General features: G+C 36.1%; 1 protein-coding gene and 1 pseudogene across 1 annotated transcript; both read left to right on the forward strand.

Annotated features, from left to right (window-relative positions):
• Nucleotides 1–2,947: 2,947 nt before the first annotated feature.
• On the forward strand, nucleotides 2,948–5,627 carry LOC147544545 (cationic amino acid transporter 6, chloroplastic-like). Its single transcript, XM_086634742.1, has 5 exons — nucleotides 2,948–3,481; nucleotides 3,588–3,807; nucleotides 4,086–4,416; nucleotides 4,544–4,775; nucleotides 4,900–5,627. The coding sequence occupies exons 1-5, from the start codon at nucleotides 3,082–3,084 to the stop codon at nucleotides 5,484–5,486; spliced, it is 1,770 nt and encodes a 589-aa protein (XP_086490868.1). The 5' UTR covers nucleotides 2,948–3,081; the 3' UTR covers nucleotides 5,487–5,627.
• Nucleotides 5,628–13,195: 7,568 nt separating this feature from the next.
• Nucleotides 13,196–13,735, forward strand: LOC147544546 (secreted RxLR effector protein 161 pseudogene; annotated as a pseudogene).
• The last annotated feature ends 7,028 nt before the right edge of the window (nucleotides 13,736–20,763 follow it).

Raw genomic sequence — 20,763 nt, forward strand, 5'->3', positions numbered from 1 at the left:
TAAAGAAGAAGAAAAAAAGAAAACAGTTTCTAAAAAAAATAACGGTCCCCGAAAAAAGACTGCTTCTTAATGAAAAAACGGTTTTGTGGAAAAACAGTTTTCGGAGACAGATGATTTTTCCAAAAAAAATAAGGGTTCGAAAAAACGACTTTCCGAAAAAAAGATAGGGGAAAACGGTTTTCGATAAAAAAAATGCAAAAAATTTCATTTAAAAAAAGTTTTCATAAAAAAAACAACTGTTTTTAGAAAAAAAAATATTTTTCTTGGTTGAGTTTAAGTTTAAAATTTGGTCTCCAAAATCCCAACAAATCAGAGAATGGTGAGATTTTGGTCTAATTCAAATTTTAGACTTGAGGAGTCCTTAGGATTCAAGAGTTTTAGGATTTTGATAGGCAAATAGACTAAATAATCTTAAATCCTACAAAATCTCATTTTTAGTAGGAATCCGGCAACCAAACGCACGATAAGTTGATTTCGAATGACAATTGCGAAGGAAAACTATGTTTTTACTCATTGGTGTTCATTTTTCATCATGTCTCCATCCCTCATTTGGTATTCTTCTGAAAATCTTTTGTAACTTTTTTTCAATTTTGAAGAGAATATATGGCTTTGAATCACGTCCCATCTCTGATCCCAAGTGGTAAATATTTTGGCCCTACTGGCCAATGAACTTTCTGCCCTATAACTTGCCATCCACCTATAAGCACATCAATAAATCAGTTTGGTGATTTGTAGCCCCTGGATTCTTGGTTTCTTTTCCATCCAGTTCACAAGAAAGTAATCTAGGCGGAAAAGTTACTCCTACTATTAAATATATGCATAATTGTGGTGACCGACAGTGTCTTCAACCAGCGAATGATTTGGATATCTAGAAAAACTAGTACCATCTTTTTATTTTCCAAATCTCAACAAAAAAAAAAAAAACTTTTTATTTTCCAAACCGCAAAGATGAAAGTATTTCGATGGTTTTGTACAGTTGAAAAACAAAAATATCACCGGAAAAAGTCTTTCCAGACAGTACAAAAACCGTCAGAAATGGAGAAGTAGGAAATACTATTTGCGATGTACCCATCCTGTCATGAAGGACTATTTCAGATGGCTCTGTATCAATGTGCCGTCGGATGTAGAGGTCGTATGGTGCAGGGAAATCCTATAATATCTGATGGCATATCGACACATACCCGTCTAAAATAGTGGGGCATACTAATTTCTTGGGATATTTTGTGAATGCGGCAAAAGTAAGTAATGGATGATGAATTTGAGACATATAATAGATTATGGAACTGGAGTGAGTTTTAAGAATCTTCTTCAACTATACTTATGATTTTGAGGACGTTACAAGAATAGATATATGTCGCAAAGAGATAAACATTAAAGAGAAAAGATAATATTAAAGGAATCTTAATATAGGATATATTTGTTTCTTCTTTGAAGCCAGATAATTCTTTCTCTAGGTTTTTTCTTCTCTTGGTCTCTTTACCTTACTATCGTCCTGCAAATTGTACAGAGGATTAAATTAAAAGGTTAATTTGAAGGATAATTTGATAAAATAGCTTTGATGTACTCTTTAGTGAGACAATCATTGAACTGGTTGTTGATCAAGTTTCTATTTGGTTTAGAAAATACAAATAACCAAGTAACTAATTTTGGAACTACAGTGAAGAACAAACATGTCATAATCACGACAGATTCAGAAGCCATATAAAAAGAAAGGTTGCACTTAAGTATATCCTCTGACCACCACCGCTATTTTTTCTCATTCTCCCTCCCTCCCTCCCTCCCTCCCTCCCTCTCTCTCCCTCTCTCTCTCTCTTCTCTCAGTGTTCCGGGGAAGGAACCCCCTTCAGGTGAAAACCTTATAAAGGGTTTCCTTTGAAGTCTTAAAACCCTTGAGGATTTTGAACCCTTGATTATGGGTCTCAAACCCCCGAGGAGGATTACTAGTGTTTCGACGAAGGGAATGGTGTCCTTCGCTGGAACCCTCTTTGTCTTCACGAAGGATAAGATTGTCGCTTGAAACCTTAATCTTTCAGCCTTCTGAAGCCCTCGAGTAAGGGTTGGAAGCCTTCAATTGAGGGTCTGGAACCATTTGAGAAGAGTTTTGCCTGAAACACCTCCACTTCGTCCCAAACGAAGGGGGAGCCCTTTGCTTTGTCAGAGAAGTGAGAGGTAGTGGTGGTAGGCATCCAAGATTTTCTCACCCAAAATCTTAGATTCCTCTAATCCATAATGTTTCTCCAATGTGGCATCCTAATTATTTTATCTTTTTGAACAACACTAAGTTACTTGAATATTGATAGATATAATTTTGTAACATTATGATACATAAATGCTTATGAATTAACAATGTTTATATTTATTTTTTAATTAATTTTTATTTGAATTAATGGATGGATGCATACAATCAACTTTGTGGTTACAGTTCCTGTAATATGTATGTTTGTACACGAGATTTATGAATTTATGTGAGTATGTAAGTTTATGTGTATATGTTTTATAGGTGTACTTAGGTTATTGATTTTCATATTGAATATTTGTGATGTCTTTTCATCAAAACTAGTATTAGGGGCATCTGAATTTAAAATTAAAAATTCGAAGAATTCAGTGGTTAAGAAATCTAACTTTTGGATTAAGGGAAGATTTAACTAACATTATGGGTTGTTTGACGTCGTTACTCTTTGGACCACATAGCTAGTCAGGGTTAGTTCATGCCCCAATTAAATGAGGCAATGCCCGACCATAATCCCGGCCCAATCCCAACCGGGGTATGTGGTCGGGATTGTGGTCGGACATTCTATCAGGGCTGATTAAAAAAACAACATCTTTATGTCCCAAACTCATCACCCAGTAGTTATGTAATCATAAATGTATGCATCCACATAAGCTCACATTTTCAAAAAGTATTTGATGGTAATATGTGATCAGGGTCACACCACATAGGTTTCTTGAGTAAGACTCTGAGTACAACTCAAAAGGAAAATCATTTTAATATTTCCCAAGGTAGTATTTAAGGTGTATGTCATTTGGACTTTGTCATGAAAAGCAAGCCAAAGATTTCAAACCATTTCAAATTGTTATAACATGACTACAACAATAGCAAATCCTCCTGGTGATAACAACACCAACATCTTCACAACTTATCTTCAGTCTCTCTCTAAAACACCTCATAAACTTAGAAAGAGAATGTTAGCTACATGGACACCAGATGAAGAACTTAATAAAGTAAGATTGAGATCAGGTTCAGACATGAAAAGAAAACTGAAATGGCATGATCTTATTGCTCTTGGTGTTGGAGGTATGCTTGGTGCTGGTGTTTTTGTAACAACAGGTGAAGTTGCTCTCAACATCTCTGGCCCTGCTGTTTTCATTTCGTATATCATCGCTGGTGTTTCCGCTCTTCTTTCTTCTTTATGTTATACCGAATTCTCCGTTGATATTCCTGTCGCCGGTGGTGCCTTTAGCTATCTAAGAATAACCTTTGGTATGAAAATCATCAACTCACAAACTCATAGTGGATTATTGAAGTTGATGATTTCATGTTTTTAGCTTAACTTTTTTTTTTCTTTTTGTGTTGAATATTTGGACAGGTGAATTTGTTGGTTATTTTGCTGGACTAAATATACTAATGGAGTACGTATTATCCAACGCTGCTATTGCTAGAAGTTTTACGGAGTATCTTTGTAGAACAGTAGGCGTCGACCCAAATTCATGGAGAGTTGAAGTTGATGGATTAACAAAAGGTTATAATAAGTTGGATTTTCCTGCTGTTGCCCTAATTCTTGTTCTAACTCTATGTCTTTGTCATAGGTTTGATTCTTTCTACCTTTATTTCTTTCTCTTTTTCTTCTTCTTTTTTTTTTTTACTTTGTTTGTTCTTGGTTTAGTGCCTTAGTGGCCATTTTCTTTTGTCACCTCCTCATTAACATAAATTGTGTTAATGGGTAGATGATATATATATATATATATATATATATATATATATCATGTCAACATCATTTCTATTTTGACATAAAAGTCAATCTGATCTTGTCTTGGTGGGTTTTGAAGAGATGGGTTGTGTCTAATTTGGGATATACTTTTTGCAGTACAAAGGAGAGCTCAACATTGAACCTTATAATGACAGTGTTTCATTTGATGTTCTTTGGGTTTATTGTTATTGTTGGTTTCTATAATGGAACTTCCAAAAACTTAATAAAACCAAAAGGATTAACTCCTTTTGGTGTTAGAGGAGTTATTGATGGATCAGCATTAGTTTACTTTAGCTATATTGGTTATGATTCGGTATCAACGACAGCCGAAGAAATAAAGAACCCATCGAAGAGCCTTCCTATAGGCATAATAGGATCTGTCCTTATTGTTTCGGTTCTCTATTGCTTTATGTCCTTAGCTTTGTCCATGATGCTTCCTTACAATGAAGTTAGTATTCTTATAACATCTCTTTTTATTATATGTCCATAAGTTTCTCTTTTCTTTCTATACATAGCAAGCCATTTTCATTGAGGAAACTTTCTTCTTTTTTGTTTCTTCTTTCGTTTATTTGTAGATTTCAGCTACAGCATCATTTGCTTTCGCTTTTGAAAAGACGGTGGGATGGAAGTGGGCGGGTAATGTTGTTGGGGCTGGAGCGTGTTTAGGAATTGTGGCTTCGCTTCTAGTTGCAATGCTAGGTCAAGCTAGATACTTATGTGTTATCGGACGGGCCCGCCTTGTGCCCGTTTGGTTAGCTAAGGTTCATCCTTCTACTGGGACTCCTATGAATGCCACACTATTCTTGGGTAAGGATTATATCACTCATTTCATTACTTACAAGTTAATGTCCTCTCTCTCTCTCTCTCTCTCTCTCTCTCTCTCTCTCTCTCTCTCTCTCTCTCTCTCTCTCATTGTTATTACATTTTGCAGGGGTGTGCACAGCATTACTTGCACTCTTCACAGACCTTCAAATAGTTCTAGAGATGATCTCCATAGGAACACTACTAGTATTCTACTTAGTAGCTAATGCACTAATATACAAAAGATATGTAAACATTACTAACAATACTACAAATCATAATAAATCCCTCCCAACTCTACTCTTCTTGACTCTCCTTTCATCAAGTTCAATTGGTTTTTCTTTATCATGGAAGCTCAACCAACAATGGTGGTGCTTAGTCTTATTTGGAGGTGTTTCCATTACAATTACTGCATTCTTCCAATACTACATGAACCATCACATTAGTCGTCCTTCAAAATGGTCAGTGCCGGCGATGCCATGGCCTGCTGCAGGATCTATCTTCCTCAATATATTTCTCATGGCTAGCCTCCAGAAAAGATCATTTCAAAGATTTGGAATATGGGCTTGTGTGATCACTTTGTTTTATGTATTTTATGGAGTTCATTCAACATATAAAGAAGAAGAAGAAAGGGAAGTTAGGGTTGATGATAATCAAGTGAATCCTGAAATTTCATCTACTCAACGACAAAGTAAGGTAGAAATTCAATTGGCTTAGAATAACCATAACTTTGTGTCCTTTTGTTGTTCTTCTCTCTCTCTCTCTCTTTTGTTTTTGATTTTTGGATGGCCATTGTTTTAATTGGTTGGCACTCATTATTGAAAAGAAAATAAAAGATTAAATTCTTTTTTAGAAAAAGTAGATAGGGATAGAAATATTAGAAAAAGGTAGCTTTCTTCTTTAAATTTGTTTGGCTTTTTTGCATTTTATATATCCTCACTAACCAATAACAATTTTTACTACCATTATCATACAAAGAAAAAACTGAAGTTGGCTTACCATGGTAATAACAATTTTTACTACCATTATCATACAAAGAAAAAACTGAAGTTGGCTTACCATGTACCAGCACTAGATCTTTGTTGGAACCGGACCCCTACCCGGGTTCGTTTTTCCCTAATTTGACAGACCAAGGTCGTCGAAATCATAAGCTCTCTTGATCGTGGGGTTCCTCTCCTTGAGATCTTGAATTTAGACGTAAGGCTCGTTTAGTTCTGATTGCCAGTGAATGAGTCTTTAAATCTTTAAATTAGGTATGAGAGTAGAAGGTCAAACTAAGTTGTGAGCTTAAAAGACCACATTAACCAAAAAGAAGGAAATATTCCTTATATTAAACAATATACCCATGTCTTTCAAGAAAAATACAACTTACCCTGTAAATTAACCACTTGCACGCCTATGGGTGTTTAGGGTGCACTAGGCGCTTCTGCCGCAAACTCTGTGAAGCACGTGTCCTATGATCAAGAAGACAATGCGTCAAATAGTTAGAAGGATTGGATGATGAAAATCTTCGAATTTAGTTATTTCAGTGATCATAGTGTTTAGCTAGAAACCAACTAGGGATTTTGGAAATTTCTTTTTCTCTAGTATTCTTATAAGTTGAAACAAAAAAAAGGAGGAGTTTAACTCACCTGAAGTTCTAGACAACTATTTCGTGGTGATAGTGGATTGAGCTCGTGTGTCTCAAGTAGAGGAACTGCAATTAAAATTCTTTAATTTTTATTTATTGGAAATCTCAAATCTTTATTTGAAGGAGCACGCATGTTATTATTCTAAAGGAATATTTGGATCATATTAAGGAATTAAGCGCATAAGGTATATGTTTCTGCAACCTCTAAGCTAGTTCTATTATATTTGGGTATGTTCTCCAACGTAATTAATGATAGATGTTAGACTTATGAAATTTCGTTAATAGTAATAAACTACCTGAAAATCCTCATTGATTTTTAATGATTTTGGAAAGTTGCTTCCCATGAATTGTCATTTTTACCTTCGATTCATATGTGCCTCCTTGTCGTCGGCGACTGGAAAATGATTCTTAGGGAAGGGTAGGGGTTGTCACCGCCTGACAGAGACAGAAGTCGGGGCCAATTCAAATGAATCCGCGTCTGACCACCTACAAAGACGCTATGACGCTTCGGTCAATTTAATATTCTTTCTAGGGCAAACCTGTGTTGTTTATCTAGATTTGCATGGGTGGTCAATCACCGTATGTGATTCTGCGGGTTAGAAATCGTCTTGATGAAGGTCTCGTGGCAAAATCGTTAACGGAAAATTTCGATATGATCATGGTAGTATGATCATAAATGTTTGCTAGGGCAAGAGATTATTATGCGCAATCTGGCCTTCTGCGTAACTGATGTTTCTCACCCAAAGTACGGATCTTGGTGTCAAGCTCGTTACTGCACATGCCACCCCTATGTCAGTTCTATCAAAGTCTCACTCATGCGTATTCTCGGTTGCAGCACATGCTGCCCTAGTCAATCAGTTGACTCCCTTACTAGTCAAGGCTAAGCAATATAGGAGCCTCTTGAACAAGTCCAATTTGATTGGTCGCGGCTTTAGGGCATCCTAAAGAGTCTTCGGAGGATAAATATTTAGTCAATATATATTTACGTAAGGGGCATAATTTTTAATTAGCTCAAAAGCTCACTTGAGTGTTTTTTCCCCTAATCTCCATATTCACCTCTCCTCCACCACCATAACTTTCGACCACCACCACCGACCACCTCACACTCTCTCTATATGTCTCACTCCCTTCATCTATTTCTCACTCTCTTTTTCTGTTTCTCTTTGTATCACTTGTCTATCACTCGCTCTATCTCACTGCCTCTCTTGAAGGAGATGTCCATTGATCAAGATGATAATGCGATCAATTTAACAGGCATGAAAAATTATGAAGATCATAAAGTTAGTTTCTTTTAGAGATTGTAATGTTTAGCTAGAAACTCACTATTTGTGGCTCATTCGGATGACCTGCAACTAACGACGACTGCGCGGTACACATAAAGAGTGTCAACTGATCAAAGATCTGAATATAGGGAATGAGGCATAACGCGTGGATTAGATCTGGGCAAGGGATGCTCAATGGGTCCACTAGAAGTCGGGCCAAAGATGAATATGGTGAAGGAGTTGAAGGAGATGTCCTTCGACCAAGGTGACAATGCGAACAATTTGTCGGATAGGCCAAATGATGTCGAAGATCATCAAGTCCGATTGATTTAGGGATCGTAGAGTTGTAGCTAGAGACCAACTACGATCGTCGAATTACGAAGTAATTCGCGACTAACTTCGATCGGATCCTACAACGGGTTACACATAAGAATGTCAAATTGATCTAGGATATGACTAGTGGGAGTGAGATATAACAATGGAAATATCCCATAAACATATCTCATAGGCCTAAAAAGGAATTAGGCAAAGGTAGTACAAAAAGGCCAAAAACAGAGTTTTTGGGCCTTAGCCGATTCGAGCACTTCTAGCACTCGGATTGGGATGAAATTTTTATGGGAGATTTATGACATATCCAGTAGTATTCATGCAAAATTTCGTGGTGTTTGGACACCTCCTCATTAGGGAATTGAGAAAATATCGACTATTTCCTTAAATCTTATTCTAAAGGGTGTTTTAGGAAACCTTTGAGGAGGTGTATTCTCATTAGGGTTCTATATAAACACTTTTAGGGAAGAGAATAAGGTGTGGAATTTCTCTCTAAGCTTTCTTACTCTACCATATCAAGTAGAGAGGAGAAAGTGAGCTAATTCCCATTAACTATCTATCTAGTCAAGAAGAAAGGAGTTCTTCTTCCAACCACCATTGGTGTGCTAGCTAAACAACAAGGTGGGAGATCAAGTTGATTGCTCATGTCCCAAGTAGAGAAGCTATGCTTGAAGCTCTTGGTCTTCTCATAAGCAATTGGAAAGGTTCGAGGGAAAACTAGCGAATAAGGTATTTATCTTTCTAGTTTTACTTAATATTATTATGGGCTTATGCATGTGATCCTGGGAATACTAGTGTAGACATTAGATGTCTTATTTCCGCTGTAAACACTAGTAGAAGGGTGTAAAACCCAACAGTGGCGTCAGAGCCTCTTGCAATTAGCCTATCTTATCTAAGTTTTGGACCAATTCCATGCTTTTCTAGATAGATTATTGTGTTTAAAAGTGTTTTGAACACAAAATTTTGATGAATTTTGTGGCGTCAGAGCCTCTTGCAATTACCCTATGGGTCGTGCCATGTCCGGACCTTGTCCGAGCCCTTTTTGAGCTTGGGTCGGGACTTGTCTAGGACTTGTCCCGGGCTTTTTCAAGGCTTTTCGGACCACGAGAAGGGACCATCATTCAAGTGAGAGTTTTATCCAAATTTTCTCCCGATTCCAATACAAATATTTCCGAAATTAACCCGGGTCATTCAAGGCCCAAACGGAATTTCTCTTTAAAATCGGATTTTAAAATCAAACCAAGATGAACCATTAGTCTAATCCTTTGATGTAGACTTAAGGTCCGTACATGACATATGGATGTCGACAAGAGTATCTCCCCTATATACATGCATATATAATTGATTAGCCTTGAAATATTATATGATTGCATGTGATGCGAATGCGGAAACTAGTATGGCCATAGAATTTATTTCTTATTCTTGTTTTAAGCACGGATGGGTGCATAATTTGTAATAATATTAATTTCAAGTTTACACGATCTGCGAATCGTTTGAGTCTTGTAATTAGAGTTTAGGGTTTATGAGACCATTGAAAAAAACTCAAGGAGGAAATCCAAAGACGAGTGGGAGAAATCAATAGAGGTTCAAAGATGGAGATCTAAACGAACTAAAAGGCGAAACAAGAAGCAAACCAAAAGAGATTAGATCTTCTAGGTTAGGGGCCATACTAGGATCCATATGTGCTTGATTTACTTTCTCGCGCGCATTTACTTACTTTTTTTATGTCGTGGATGTTAGTTAGGCTAATTAGTTCACTAAAACAAACGCCAGACTAGCGTAAAAGTCCCTAAAAGTAATTTTGAGTATAGTGCCTATCCAAATTAAGACCTATCCAAATTAAGACACTCCTTGCACCCTTGTTCGAGGAAGGTGGGTCGGCCTTCGCAGAGTACCTCCTCTACCTTGGGACATTGAGGGTAGGCCTATAGAAGAGGCCTACATGTCTAAATGGTTCTACTCAACGAGATCAGCAAGAGAGGCTTGGATACTCGAGCAAAAGGATGGATTTTACACTAAACATGTAATCCATCAACCGAGAATCATATGGTATGATCAGTGAAAGTGTTCACTCACCTAAATCAATAGGAATTAAGGGCAGGGCCCTAGTCCGCTTAGTCCTTGAGAGGTGGGATCTCGGAATCGCATTATTCATCTAGGGACACGTTTTATCTTGAATAATGTGGCAAAAACTTAGGACTTTTTCCAAAATTATCGAATGTAATACTTAGCAAAATCCTTTTTCTGTTTCATGTAGTTTTACTATGGCGAAAATCAATCTTTTCAACCTATGTTCAATCCTCGATGAGGACAAATTGAACATGGATAACTTCCTTGATTGGGAAAAGAGATTGAGAATTGTTCTCAAGTCTACAAACAAAGAAAGCGTACTGGATACCCCTATTCCAAGGATAACTGCGAACTCAAAGGTTGAGGAACAAAAGCAAGCCAAAAGTATCTGGATGAAATCAGTTTCAGTAACTTGCCTTATGTTGGCCACCATGGAGCCTAATCTTCAAAAGAGATTCAGGAAAATGGATGCGCACACAATCATCCGCCGATTAAGGGACATGTCCCGAAAGAAATCACGGTTGAGGAAGTACGGGACTTCCAAGACAATCCGGAGTGGCATTGGAATGTCTGAATCAAAGAACGAACTTCAACTGATTCAGAAGAACAAAAGGAAAAAGGAAAGAACTCACGGTTCCGACCAGGGTATCAATGTTATCGAAGTTAACTTAGCAAATACATTTGATTCTCAATCGTGGGTATTCGATACCGGATGCGGTGCTCATATCATTTCTGATGTGCAGGGCCTTAAGGGAATCAAGTATTTATCTGCAAGGGAGCTTGTCCTACGAGTAGCAAATAGAGCAATGGTTGCTGCGAAAGCTGTAGGAACATTCAGTCTACCTTTAGAAACTATTCTAGTTTTAGAACTTCATAATTGTTATTATGTACCCTCTATTTCTAGAAACATTATCTCTGTCTCAGAGTTAGACAAATAGGGATATCACCTATTAATAAAAAACCAGCGTTGTTCTTTGTATAAAGGTGAAATGTTTTATACCAGTGCTAAGTTATACAACGGTCTCTATATTACGAATATTGAGAACGAAGTCTTTAACATAGAAACCAAAAGGCTACGGTCAGATGATTCGAATCCAAGTTACCTTTGGCATTGTCGTTTGGGTCACATTAACAAGACACGCTTGAAGAAGCTCCATAAGCATGGACTTCTAGGTTCGTGTAATTTAGAATCATATGACACATGCGAATCATGTTTAACGGGTAAAATGACGAGGTCTTCTTTTAAAGGAAAAGGAGACCGAGCCAAAGAACCTTTGGAACTCATACATACGGATGTATGCCGACCAATGAGTACTCCGGCGAGAGGTAACTATGGCTAATTCATCACGTTCACGGATGACTTCACTCGTTATGGTTACATATACGTGACGAGGCATAAGTCCGAATCGTTTGACATGTTCAAACAATTTCAGAATGAAGTAGAGAATCAACTTGGCAAGAAAATAAAAGCCATTAGATCCGATCGAGGTGGTGAATATTTGAGTCAAGAATTTGACGATCATCTTAGGAGTTGTGGTATAGTATCTCAACTCACTCCGCCAGGAACGCCTCAGATGAATGGTGTTTCCGAAAGGAGAAATCGCACCTTGTTAGACATGGTTCGATCTATGATGAGTTTAGCAAATCTTCCGAACACGTTCTGGGGGTATGCTCTAGAAACGGCTGCTTTCACACTTAACCGAGCTCCGTCAAAAGCTGTAGAAAAGACGCCATATGAGTTATGGTTTGAAAAGGTTCCAAAGTTGTCTTTTCTCAAAGTCTGGGGATACGAAGTTTATGTAAAACGTTTACAAGGAGATAAACTCGCACCCAAATCAGACAAATGTCTCTTTGTGGGCTATCCAAAAGAGACAAGGGGTTACTACTTCTACCACGAATCTGAGAACAAAGTGTTTGTTGCTCGAGATAGTGTCTTCCTTGAAAAGGAATTCCTTTCCAAGCAGACAAGTGGGAGAAATGTAGATATCGATGAAATTCGATATGAGCAACAAATAAACAAGGATATAGAGATATCAAGAGGTTTAGCGCCTCCTATCTATCCACAAAGTGTGGAAGAGGATAATGAGGTCGAGATAGAGAAACTCGTGGAACCTCCTGCACAAGTCGAATTAAATTCGCAGGAGACATCTCAAATAGTTGATAACACTCCAAAAGTTGCTCAGGCCCTTCGTAGATCTCAAAGGGTCCAGGAATTATCTCAGAAAACAGATTTCCCACTGTTAGAAGATAATGAGCCGAGTACCTACAGTCAAGCTATGACGAGCCCCGACTCCGAAAAATGGCTAAAGGCCATGAGATCGGAAATGGATTCCATGTCAGAAAATCAAGTATGGGACTTGATCGATTTGCCCGATGGAGCAACACCAATCGGATGCAAATGGGTTTTCAAAGTAAAAACTGACAAGGATGGACACGTTAGCGTTTTCAAAGCTAGACTCGTGGCAAAAGGATACAAACAGATTCATGGTATAGACTATGATAAAACCTTTTCACCTGTGGCAATGCTTAAATCCATTCGGATCATTCTAGCAATTGCAGCTCATTATGATTATGAGATTTGGCAAATGGATGTCAAAACCGCCTTCCTAAACGGACACTTGGAAGAGGATGTGTACATGTCACAACCCGAAGGTTTTGTAGATTCCAAAAATGCTGGAAAAGTTTGCAATCTTAAGAAACCCATTTATGGACTCAAGCAAGCAAGCCGGAGTTGGAATCTTCGATTCGACGAGAAAATCAAAGAATTTGGATTTCTCAAGAATGCAGAAGAGTCTTGTGTTTACAAGAAGGTTAGTGGGAGCAACCTAGTTTTCTTAGTCCTTTATGTCGATGACATATTAATAATAGGAAACAATATTCCGATGTTGGAATCAGTTAAAGTCTGGCTTCAGAAATGCTTCTCTATGAAGGACCTAGGGGAGGCAGAATACATATTAGGAATCAAGATCTATAGAGATAGATCAAGGAGGATGATCGGACTCAGTCAAGAAACTTATATAGATAAGGTTCTTCAACGGTTCGAGAAGACAAACTCCAAAAGAGGATTCCTTCCCATGACACATGGCATAGTGCTTAGCAAAGATCAGTGTCCTAAGAGTCCTGATGAGCTAGCACACATGATGAAAGTACCTTATGCTTCGGCAATAGGATCAATCATGTACGCCATGATCTGCACTCGCCCAGATGTCTCATATGCATTGAGCATGTGCAGCCGTTACCAATCAAATCCAGGCGAAACGCACTGAAGCGCCGCCAAGAATATTCTAAAGTACCTGAGAAGGACTAAGGATCACTTCCTGGCATATGGCGGGGAAGATACTCTAAAGGTTGTAGGCCATGTGGATGCAAGCTTTCAGACGGATAGAGATGACTTCAAATCGCAGTCCGGTTACGTCTACTGGCTGAATGGAGGAGCTGTGAGTTGGAAAAGTTCCAAGCAGAGCACAATTGCAGACTCTACCACTGAAGCAGAATACCTAACGGCCTCGGAAGCTGCAAAGGAAGGAGTTTGGATTAAGAAGTTCATAATAGAAATTAGTGTCGTACCTAGCATAGAAGAGGGAGTGACTCTCTATTGTGACAACAATGGAGTGATCAAGCCAAGGAACCAAGAGCACACCAAAAATCCAAGCATATCCAAAGGAAGTACCACTTGATTAGAGAAATCATAGAGAGAAAAGATGTGGTCATTTGCAAGGTTCACACGGATGACAATGTTGCAAATCAGTTGACTAAACCGTTACCTCAACCCAAACATGATTCACACATGAAGGGCATTGGTATAAAGCGCATTGGGGAATGGCAACAAATGTAATTTGGATTCATAAAAAATTTAATGTACCTAATTACTTACATTCGATAAATAAAATAAAAGGAATTTTATTTTTGTCCTTAAAATTTGGTTTGCTATTTAAGAGACAGTCCGTAGATAAAGAAAGCACTCCGAGTAGGCTTGTCAGATACGTGATCTGATGAATGAAACCCTACTAAGTGAACTTGGAGTGATTCATTATCAATTCCCTAGTCCAGGTCATTGCATGAACAACAATGACTCACGAAGACTAGTACGGGAGTTGATGGGACAGCGCAGTTTCATGGGCTATAGGAATAGTATATTCGATTCGACTACGTGAGTGCATAATAGGGATTATACGCTGGAATAACCCTCAACATGAGAAGTTCATCCAAAGAATGATAAATCGTCAAACTTCTCAAAAAGACAAGATTGAAGAGATTCCTGAAAACATGAGTGCTAAGCTCATCTTATGTAAGGAATGTCTGACTTTGGTTGCGTTAAATGCCGCGCCGTAAAAGGAGGTTATAAAAACGGATACTGGGAAGGACAGGATAGGCATGAAGTTGAGTGGGAGCCCAAGAATGGATTATGCCCTCCTAACCATGTTAGGATGCAGTGTCCTCGGCCACTTGACTAGCAACAACTGAAAATGCATGGCCATGCTCAAATGGATTAAAAAATAATCATTTGTTTTGACAGTTGTACTCGAGATCAAGAAAGTCTGGATGACGTGACGTATCAGATGGGATACTAAGTGACATGGGAATCGAGCATTGTACTTGTTCTAAGTCCAAGTGGGAGTCTGAAGGAGTAGAAGGAGATGTCCTCCGACCAAGGTGACAATGCGAACAATTTGTCGGATAGGACAGTTGATGTGGAAGATCATCAAATCCGATTGATTTAGGGATCGTAGAGTTGTAGCTAGAGACCAACTACGATCGTCGAATTACCAAGTAATTCGCGGCTAAGTTCGATCGGATCCTACAACGGGTTACACATAAGAGTGTCAAATTGATCTAGGATATGACTAGTGGGAGTGAGATATAACAATGGGAATATCCCATAAACATATCTCATAGGCCTATAAAGGAATTAGGCAAAGATAGTAAGCGAGAGAGGGAAACAATGTGAGAAAACGAGAGAAAGAGAGAGAGAGAGAGAGAGAGAGAGAGAGACAAAAGGTAGGAAGAGAGAAGGATATAGAAAACAATGAGGCTACTATTGGGGGGGCAAAAACTTTAGTTTTTGGACCCAAAGTGAAGATGGCCCCCCAAGTCAAATATAATTGACCAAAAATTTTATTCGCCGAAGACCTTTTTATATACCCAAAGCTGCGGCCTTTTGATTAACTTTGATTTGAAACGTTTGATTATCATAAAAGATTATTGAAAAATCAAATGAAGAAAAAAGAAATCTTGACAAGGTCCCATTATATTTAAAAAGTCGACAATTTCTTTTTATTTCCGTAGACAAAAAGGTTTGAAGAGAGAGCTGAAGACGATGGTGGTAGTGGTGGATAATGGTGGTGGGAAGAAGATATAGTTTAAAGTTATTTCCTTTTAGCTTCATAGTCTGTGACCAACTTTTTTAACGACCTCATGTTTTATATAAATTCAAAATTTGCCCTCTGTTTTTAAAATTGTTAGTTAATTTTAACCGTTAACTTTAACTGTTAACTTTTTTGTTTTTATAATCACCTTTATTCTCTAAATGAAGTCTCATTTACCTTTTCTTTCTTTTTCGACATTTGTAAAGTGGTCGTCGGCGATCGTCAGACCGGCCAACCGCCTGCGACCTTCAAGAGATTTATTTCTTCATCTTGTTTCTTCTTCTTATTCTTCTTCCTTCACAATTTCAAATCTCTGCCTATTCACTTCTCCACCCTTTTACTTGCCCCAAATCCCACATCCCATATTTTTTCTCCTTAGATCTGTGTTCTTGTGGCGTCTTCTTCTTCGAAGTAAGATCAAGACTGAAAGTCGAAGGACAACCATCAGGATGTGTAGATATGATAATGGGGAACCACCACCAACACAATACGACTAGCGATTAACTTTTTGTTTACGGTGGAGAAGTATTAATGAAGAAATTTAAGGAAAGAGGATGTACCGCCAAAGAGAGGATTGGTAAAACGCCACCTTGTGTTACCTGAATAAGGGGCTCCATTTATAGAGGCGTGACCAGGGACGGATACAAGGAGTTGCGGTCGCACCCCCTGGATCCTCCCGAAAAAAGAAACTAGTAGTAGTAAATTTTATTTATATATATAGGTATATAAATTATATATATATATATATATATATATATATATCTAATAATGTATAAAGATGACATAAAAAAGCTTGTGTCTTGGTGGTTAAGGCATCCCTTGGAGTTCGACTATGATTGTGAAGTCATGAGTTCAAGTCCCTTCTTAAGTATTATGTTTGTTTGTTTGTGTGTGTGTGTGTGTGTGTTTATAACTATATATCTAATCATGTGTAAAGATGACATGAAGTAGAGCTTGACTCAATGGTTGTGGCGTTGATTTGTGGATGAGTGGGATCTTGTGGTCGCGGGTTCAAATTGTGTTTTAATTTTTATGGTTTGAAATTATTCAATTCATCTACTATAAATCCTATAAACTTTATTCATCCACAATTCAAAAAAAAACCTCAAGTCATCTACCATAAACCCCTACAAACTTCAATTCATCTACCATAAGTCCTATAAAATTCAATTCATCTATCTTAAACCTTATAAACTTCAATTCGATGTGAGGCAGAATGATGATGTTTCATATTTAGATGGGATTGAAACTCTTTCTAGAACATTGGTGGAAACTAAGAGATATAAAGCATATCATTTAGTTTATTTGCTTATCACTTAACTATTAACTTTGCCGTTTGCAACTGCCTACATTAAAAGAGTTTTTTTTTAGCTATGAAGCTAGTTAAAACACGTTTAAGAAATAAGATGAGTGATCCGTGTCTAAATGATAGTTTAGTAGTCTTTATTCAAAAACATATTTTTAGTGAAATTGACAATGAGTCGATTATGCGAATATTTCAATATATGAATTCTCGTAAAGGTCAATTGCGTTTGTAATTATTGACGTATTAATATAATTAATGAATATGAGTGTATTGTTAATTACTGTATTGGAAAAAAAATTTATTTAGGTATATAAATCCGCACCCCTAAGTAAAAATCCTGGATACGTCCTTAGGCGTGACCAACTATGAACTGCAAGTCTCTCATTTACTGCACCTAAACCCTAGATTTACAGCTTTAGTCGTTTCACTCTTTTTTAGACATGGATGGATTGCGCGTTACAATGCTCACCTTTGGGATAAAAGCACCTGTAAGTCTGTAACCAAGGCTAGAATCAGAAATAAAAACAAGGTAAATCTCATTTTGTAATGATACTCTATTCTTCTCTCAATTCCATCTATTGAAGCGGTTCATAGAGAAAATTTCTCCATTTCTTTTTTTCTTTGAGTCTATTGATTTGCATAATAATTGCTTAATTCTTCTTGTAGTCTACTTAGGTAAGTCTAACCAACTTTGATGATTAGTCACATATTATCCTCTTAATTCCCATTCCATGATTGAACAATTAGTAGGAGCTTCGAGAATGATTTCTTATTCACTTCATTTTGGTTGAAATTGTGAACGAAGAAGAAGAATGAGATGAAAAAAAATCTCATGAAGGTCGTCTGCAGTTGGCCGATCAATCGACCACTAGCTACATTTTTCAAACGTCGGGGAAGGGAGAAAATATCGTGTTAGACGAAAGGTAATTATGGAAACAAAATGTTAAAATTTAAACTTAACTGACGATTTAAAAAAAGCAAACCAATTTGAAATTTACGAAAAAAAGAAGGGTCCATGGGTATATAGACCAAAATAATGTTCAAAAAAGGTTTATGATCCAATCTTCCCAAAATATGGATATTTAGTCCTTTTACATTATGGACATAAAAACCCTCACTTTCTAAACATAGAACCGTCAATGTCCCACGCTCAAATTTTGCGCGTTTTGGAAAGATAAATTTGGGCGTGATTTGGGGGATTTATTAGCAAAAAATGGATTGAAAAAATCATAATTTCTCTTTCCTCTAAACAGATCTGGAAATTAAATTTTCTCTTTCCTATTATCCGAATAAATCAGAAACTAAAATCCTAACCAAAACAAAACGCCATCACCACGGATATTTCCAAATCAATTTTCTCTCTCTTCTTTACAGATTTGGAAACCAAATCAATTTTCTCCATCTTACTATGTAATTTTTTTTCGATTCAAATCAATTTTCTCTCACTTAACTTTCAGATTTGGAAAGAGTATATTTTTTGGGATCAATTTAACGTGATTTGGGGGTTAATATACAAAACATATATATCACTTTCTCTTACTTAACTTTCAGATTTGGAAATAATATATTTTCTAGGAACATTAAAGCAGCATTTGTTTTCGTTTTTACTCATATATAAATACACATCAAATACAAATTATGAAACAAATTTGTAAATTATGTATTATTTCTGACGAGGAAACCATCATTTGTCATGTATACAACGTAATTTATCAAATGTATGTGGGTCTTGTTCAATAAATTACACATAATTTCTTTTACATTACACATCATTTACATTCTGTTACTAAAAAAACGTACAAAATCTTCTCTGGTTAAAAAATGGTGCTCATCCATGTACTCTCCATTTGTAGTCTTGACCAGGACAAACAACAGTTACACTATATTGTCAAAAAGAGCATATTCAAATGTTTTTGCACCACCAGGAAACAACTGACCAACTTCAGTAAATATTTTATCCGAGCCATCATTCGTTGACTTACTTTGATTTAATGATTCTGTTTGAAATTCCATCTGTTATATCAAATCTAAACACATAAATACACATATATTGAAAAAATTCATATATTGTATTATAAACTACATGTACAGTTCCGTAAATTATGTATAATGTTTGTCAAATTTTGACAATATTTGAAGGTTTTGAGTAGTTTGGTAAGCTTAACAAGGCTACTGTTTTGTGTGAAAAGTACGCGTAATAGTAAATAAATAATACATAATTTATGTGCACTTATACGCTGTTTTAGAATTTATTATAAATTATATATAATGTATAACAAATTACGCGTATTTTACATAGTCTTATAAAAACATGATTCGGAAGATGTTTGCGTAATGTACTAGAAAGTATGAAAATTTACTGTAAATTACCTATACTGTATATTCTGTTATGATAAAGGTACAAAATAACACCTGGTTCATAAAATTGTACGAAACTAAAGATCTGAGATGAAGAAATATTAGAAAATCAAGAAGCTTAAACCTAAATCTAATAAAATGATATAATAATCAGATGAAAACAAAACATAATCGATTTGAAAGAATCAGTAAAGAAGGAATAAACATCAAGATCATAAATAGTTATGAATATCTTAGAGAGAGAAATAAACAGCAAATCGAGTATGTTAATTAAAAGAGTAATCAAAGTGAAATAGATTCAAACAAGATTTCTGTCAAAATCTGATGTTTTTAGAGAGAGAGAGAATATGATTCTTTAACCTGAGAAGCAATATTAGATCTTATCAATGGTTTGAACAAAGAGTTTCACAGTTTAAAACCTGATAAACAATAGAGGTTTTTATACTGCTGCTGTAATGAAGATGAAACAATGGAGGTTTGTACTACTACTGGTGAGTTTAATGGAGGTTTATTGGAGCTTTCGTTTTTAGAGAGAGAAAGTTTCCAGATTTCAGTTACGGAAGATATTGAAAATAATGTTTACTTTGAATTTAAACGTGATTGGAGAGAGAATGTGGAGATAAAAATGAAAAAAGATCTTTTGGGTTTTAGAATGTAAATCGGATTTTATATATAAAGAAGGTTAGTATAGGTATTATAAATTAATATAATATGTAATCTAGGGATTTGTGTATTCTCTCTAGATGAGACCAAATGGACTAGATATCCATTTATATTATTTTTTGGTTTTGAAACCCTTTATAGGATTAGAGAGGACTATATCTGCTATTAGGACCCGTTTTTTAAGTTATAAACCCAAAAATTAAAAAAAGAATGCCAAGCTAGTAATAAATAAGGGTGCTAAAAATAGAGATAACTATATAATGTATTTTAATGAAGTTTAATTGGTGACTATCTGCCGACATACATTTGATTGAGGAAAATGACAAGGAGAAATACTAAAGGAAAAAAAGATGCCAAACTAGTAATAAATTAGGGACCCAATTAGTAAATGGACATCAGTCTTTTTAGTAAGTGGATATTTTTTCAAAAAAATCTACAAACATCATTTATTCACTTCACAAGACTATGTTAAAAATCTACAGACATCATTTACAAAGTGAAAAACTTTTAATGGTTAAAAGATCACTTTCTCTCTCAAATGATATTATGGACCATCTTTAGATTAAGTAAAAGATTGAAAGAAAATTCTGGAACAACATAATATAAATAGAATTCCCATATAAATAATTCAATTTTTTCGACCACTATGCTCGTAATATGTCTAATATTCCATAGTGGTCGAAAGATATCATCTTTCCCGATAGAAAGTGGCTGAAATTCTAGCAACTAAGATTTATGTACTTTTCTTTTTTCCATTAAGATAGTTCTTAATCCAAATAAAATTTCTTGATTTTTTTCCAACCTCTATAAATAAAGTCTCTCTTACGATTCCCAAAATAACTTAAAATATGAAATGGTAACATTTTTTAACTTAAATTATGAAATGGTAAAATGTTTTAAATACCCCTGTACAATAAAGTCGTGTCCCCTACCAAAGACCTTAATAAATTGTCATTTCTTTTAAATATTATATTAAGGATAATAAGAGATAGTTCAACAAAAAAAAAAGGAC

The sequence above is a fragment of the Eschscholzia californica genome, unplaced genomic scaffold (assembly GCF_041429995.1).
Source record: "Eschscholzia californica isolate CP2 unplaced genomic scaffold, dmEscCali1.0.p SCAF_4, whole genome shotgun sequence".
Lineage (NCBI taxonomy): Eukaryota > Viridiplantae > Streptophyta > Magnoliopsida > Ranunculales > Papaveraceae > Eschscholzia > Eschscholzia californica.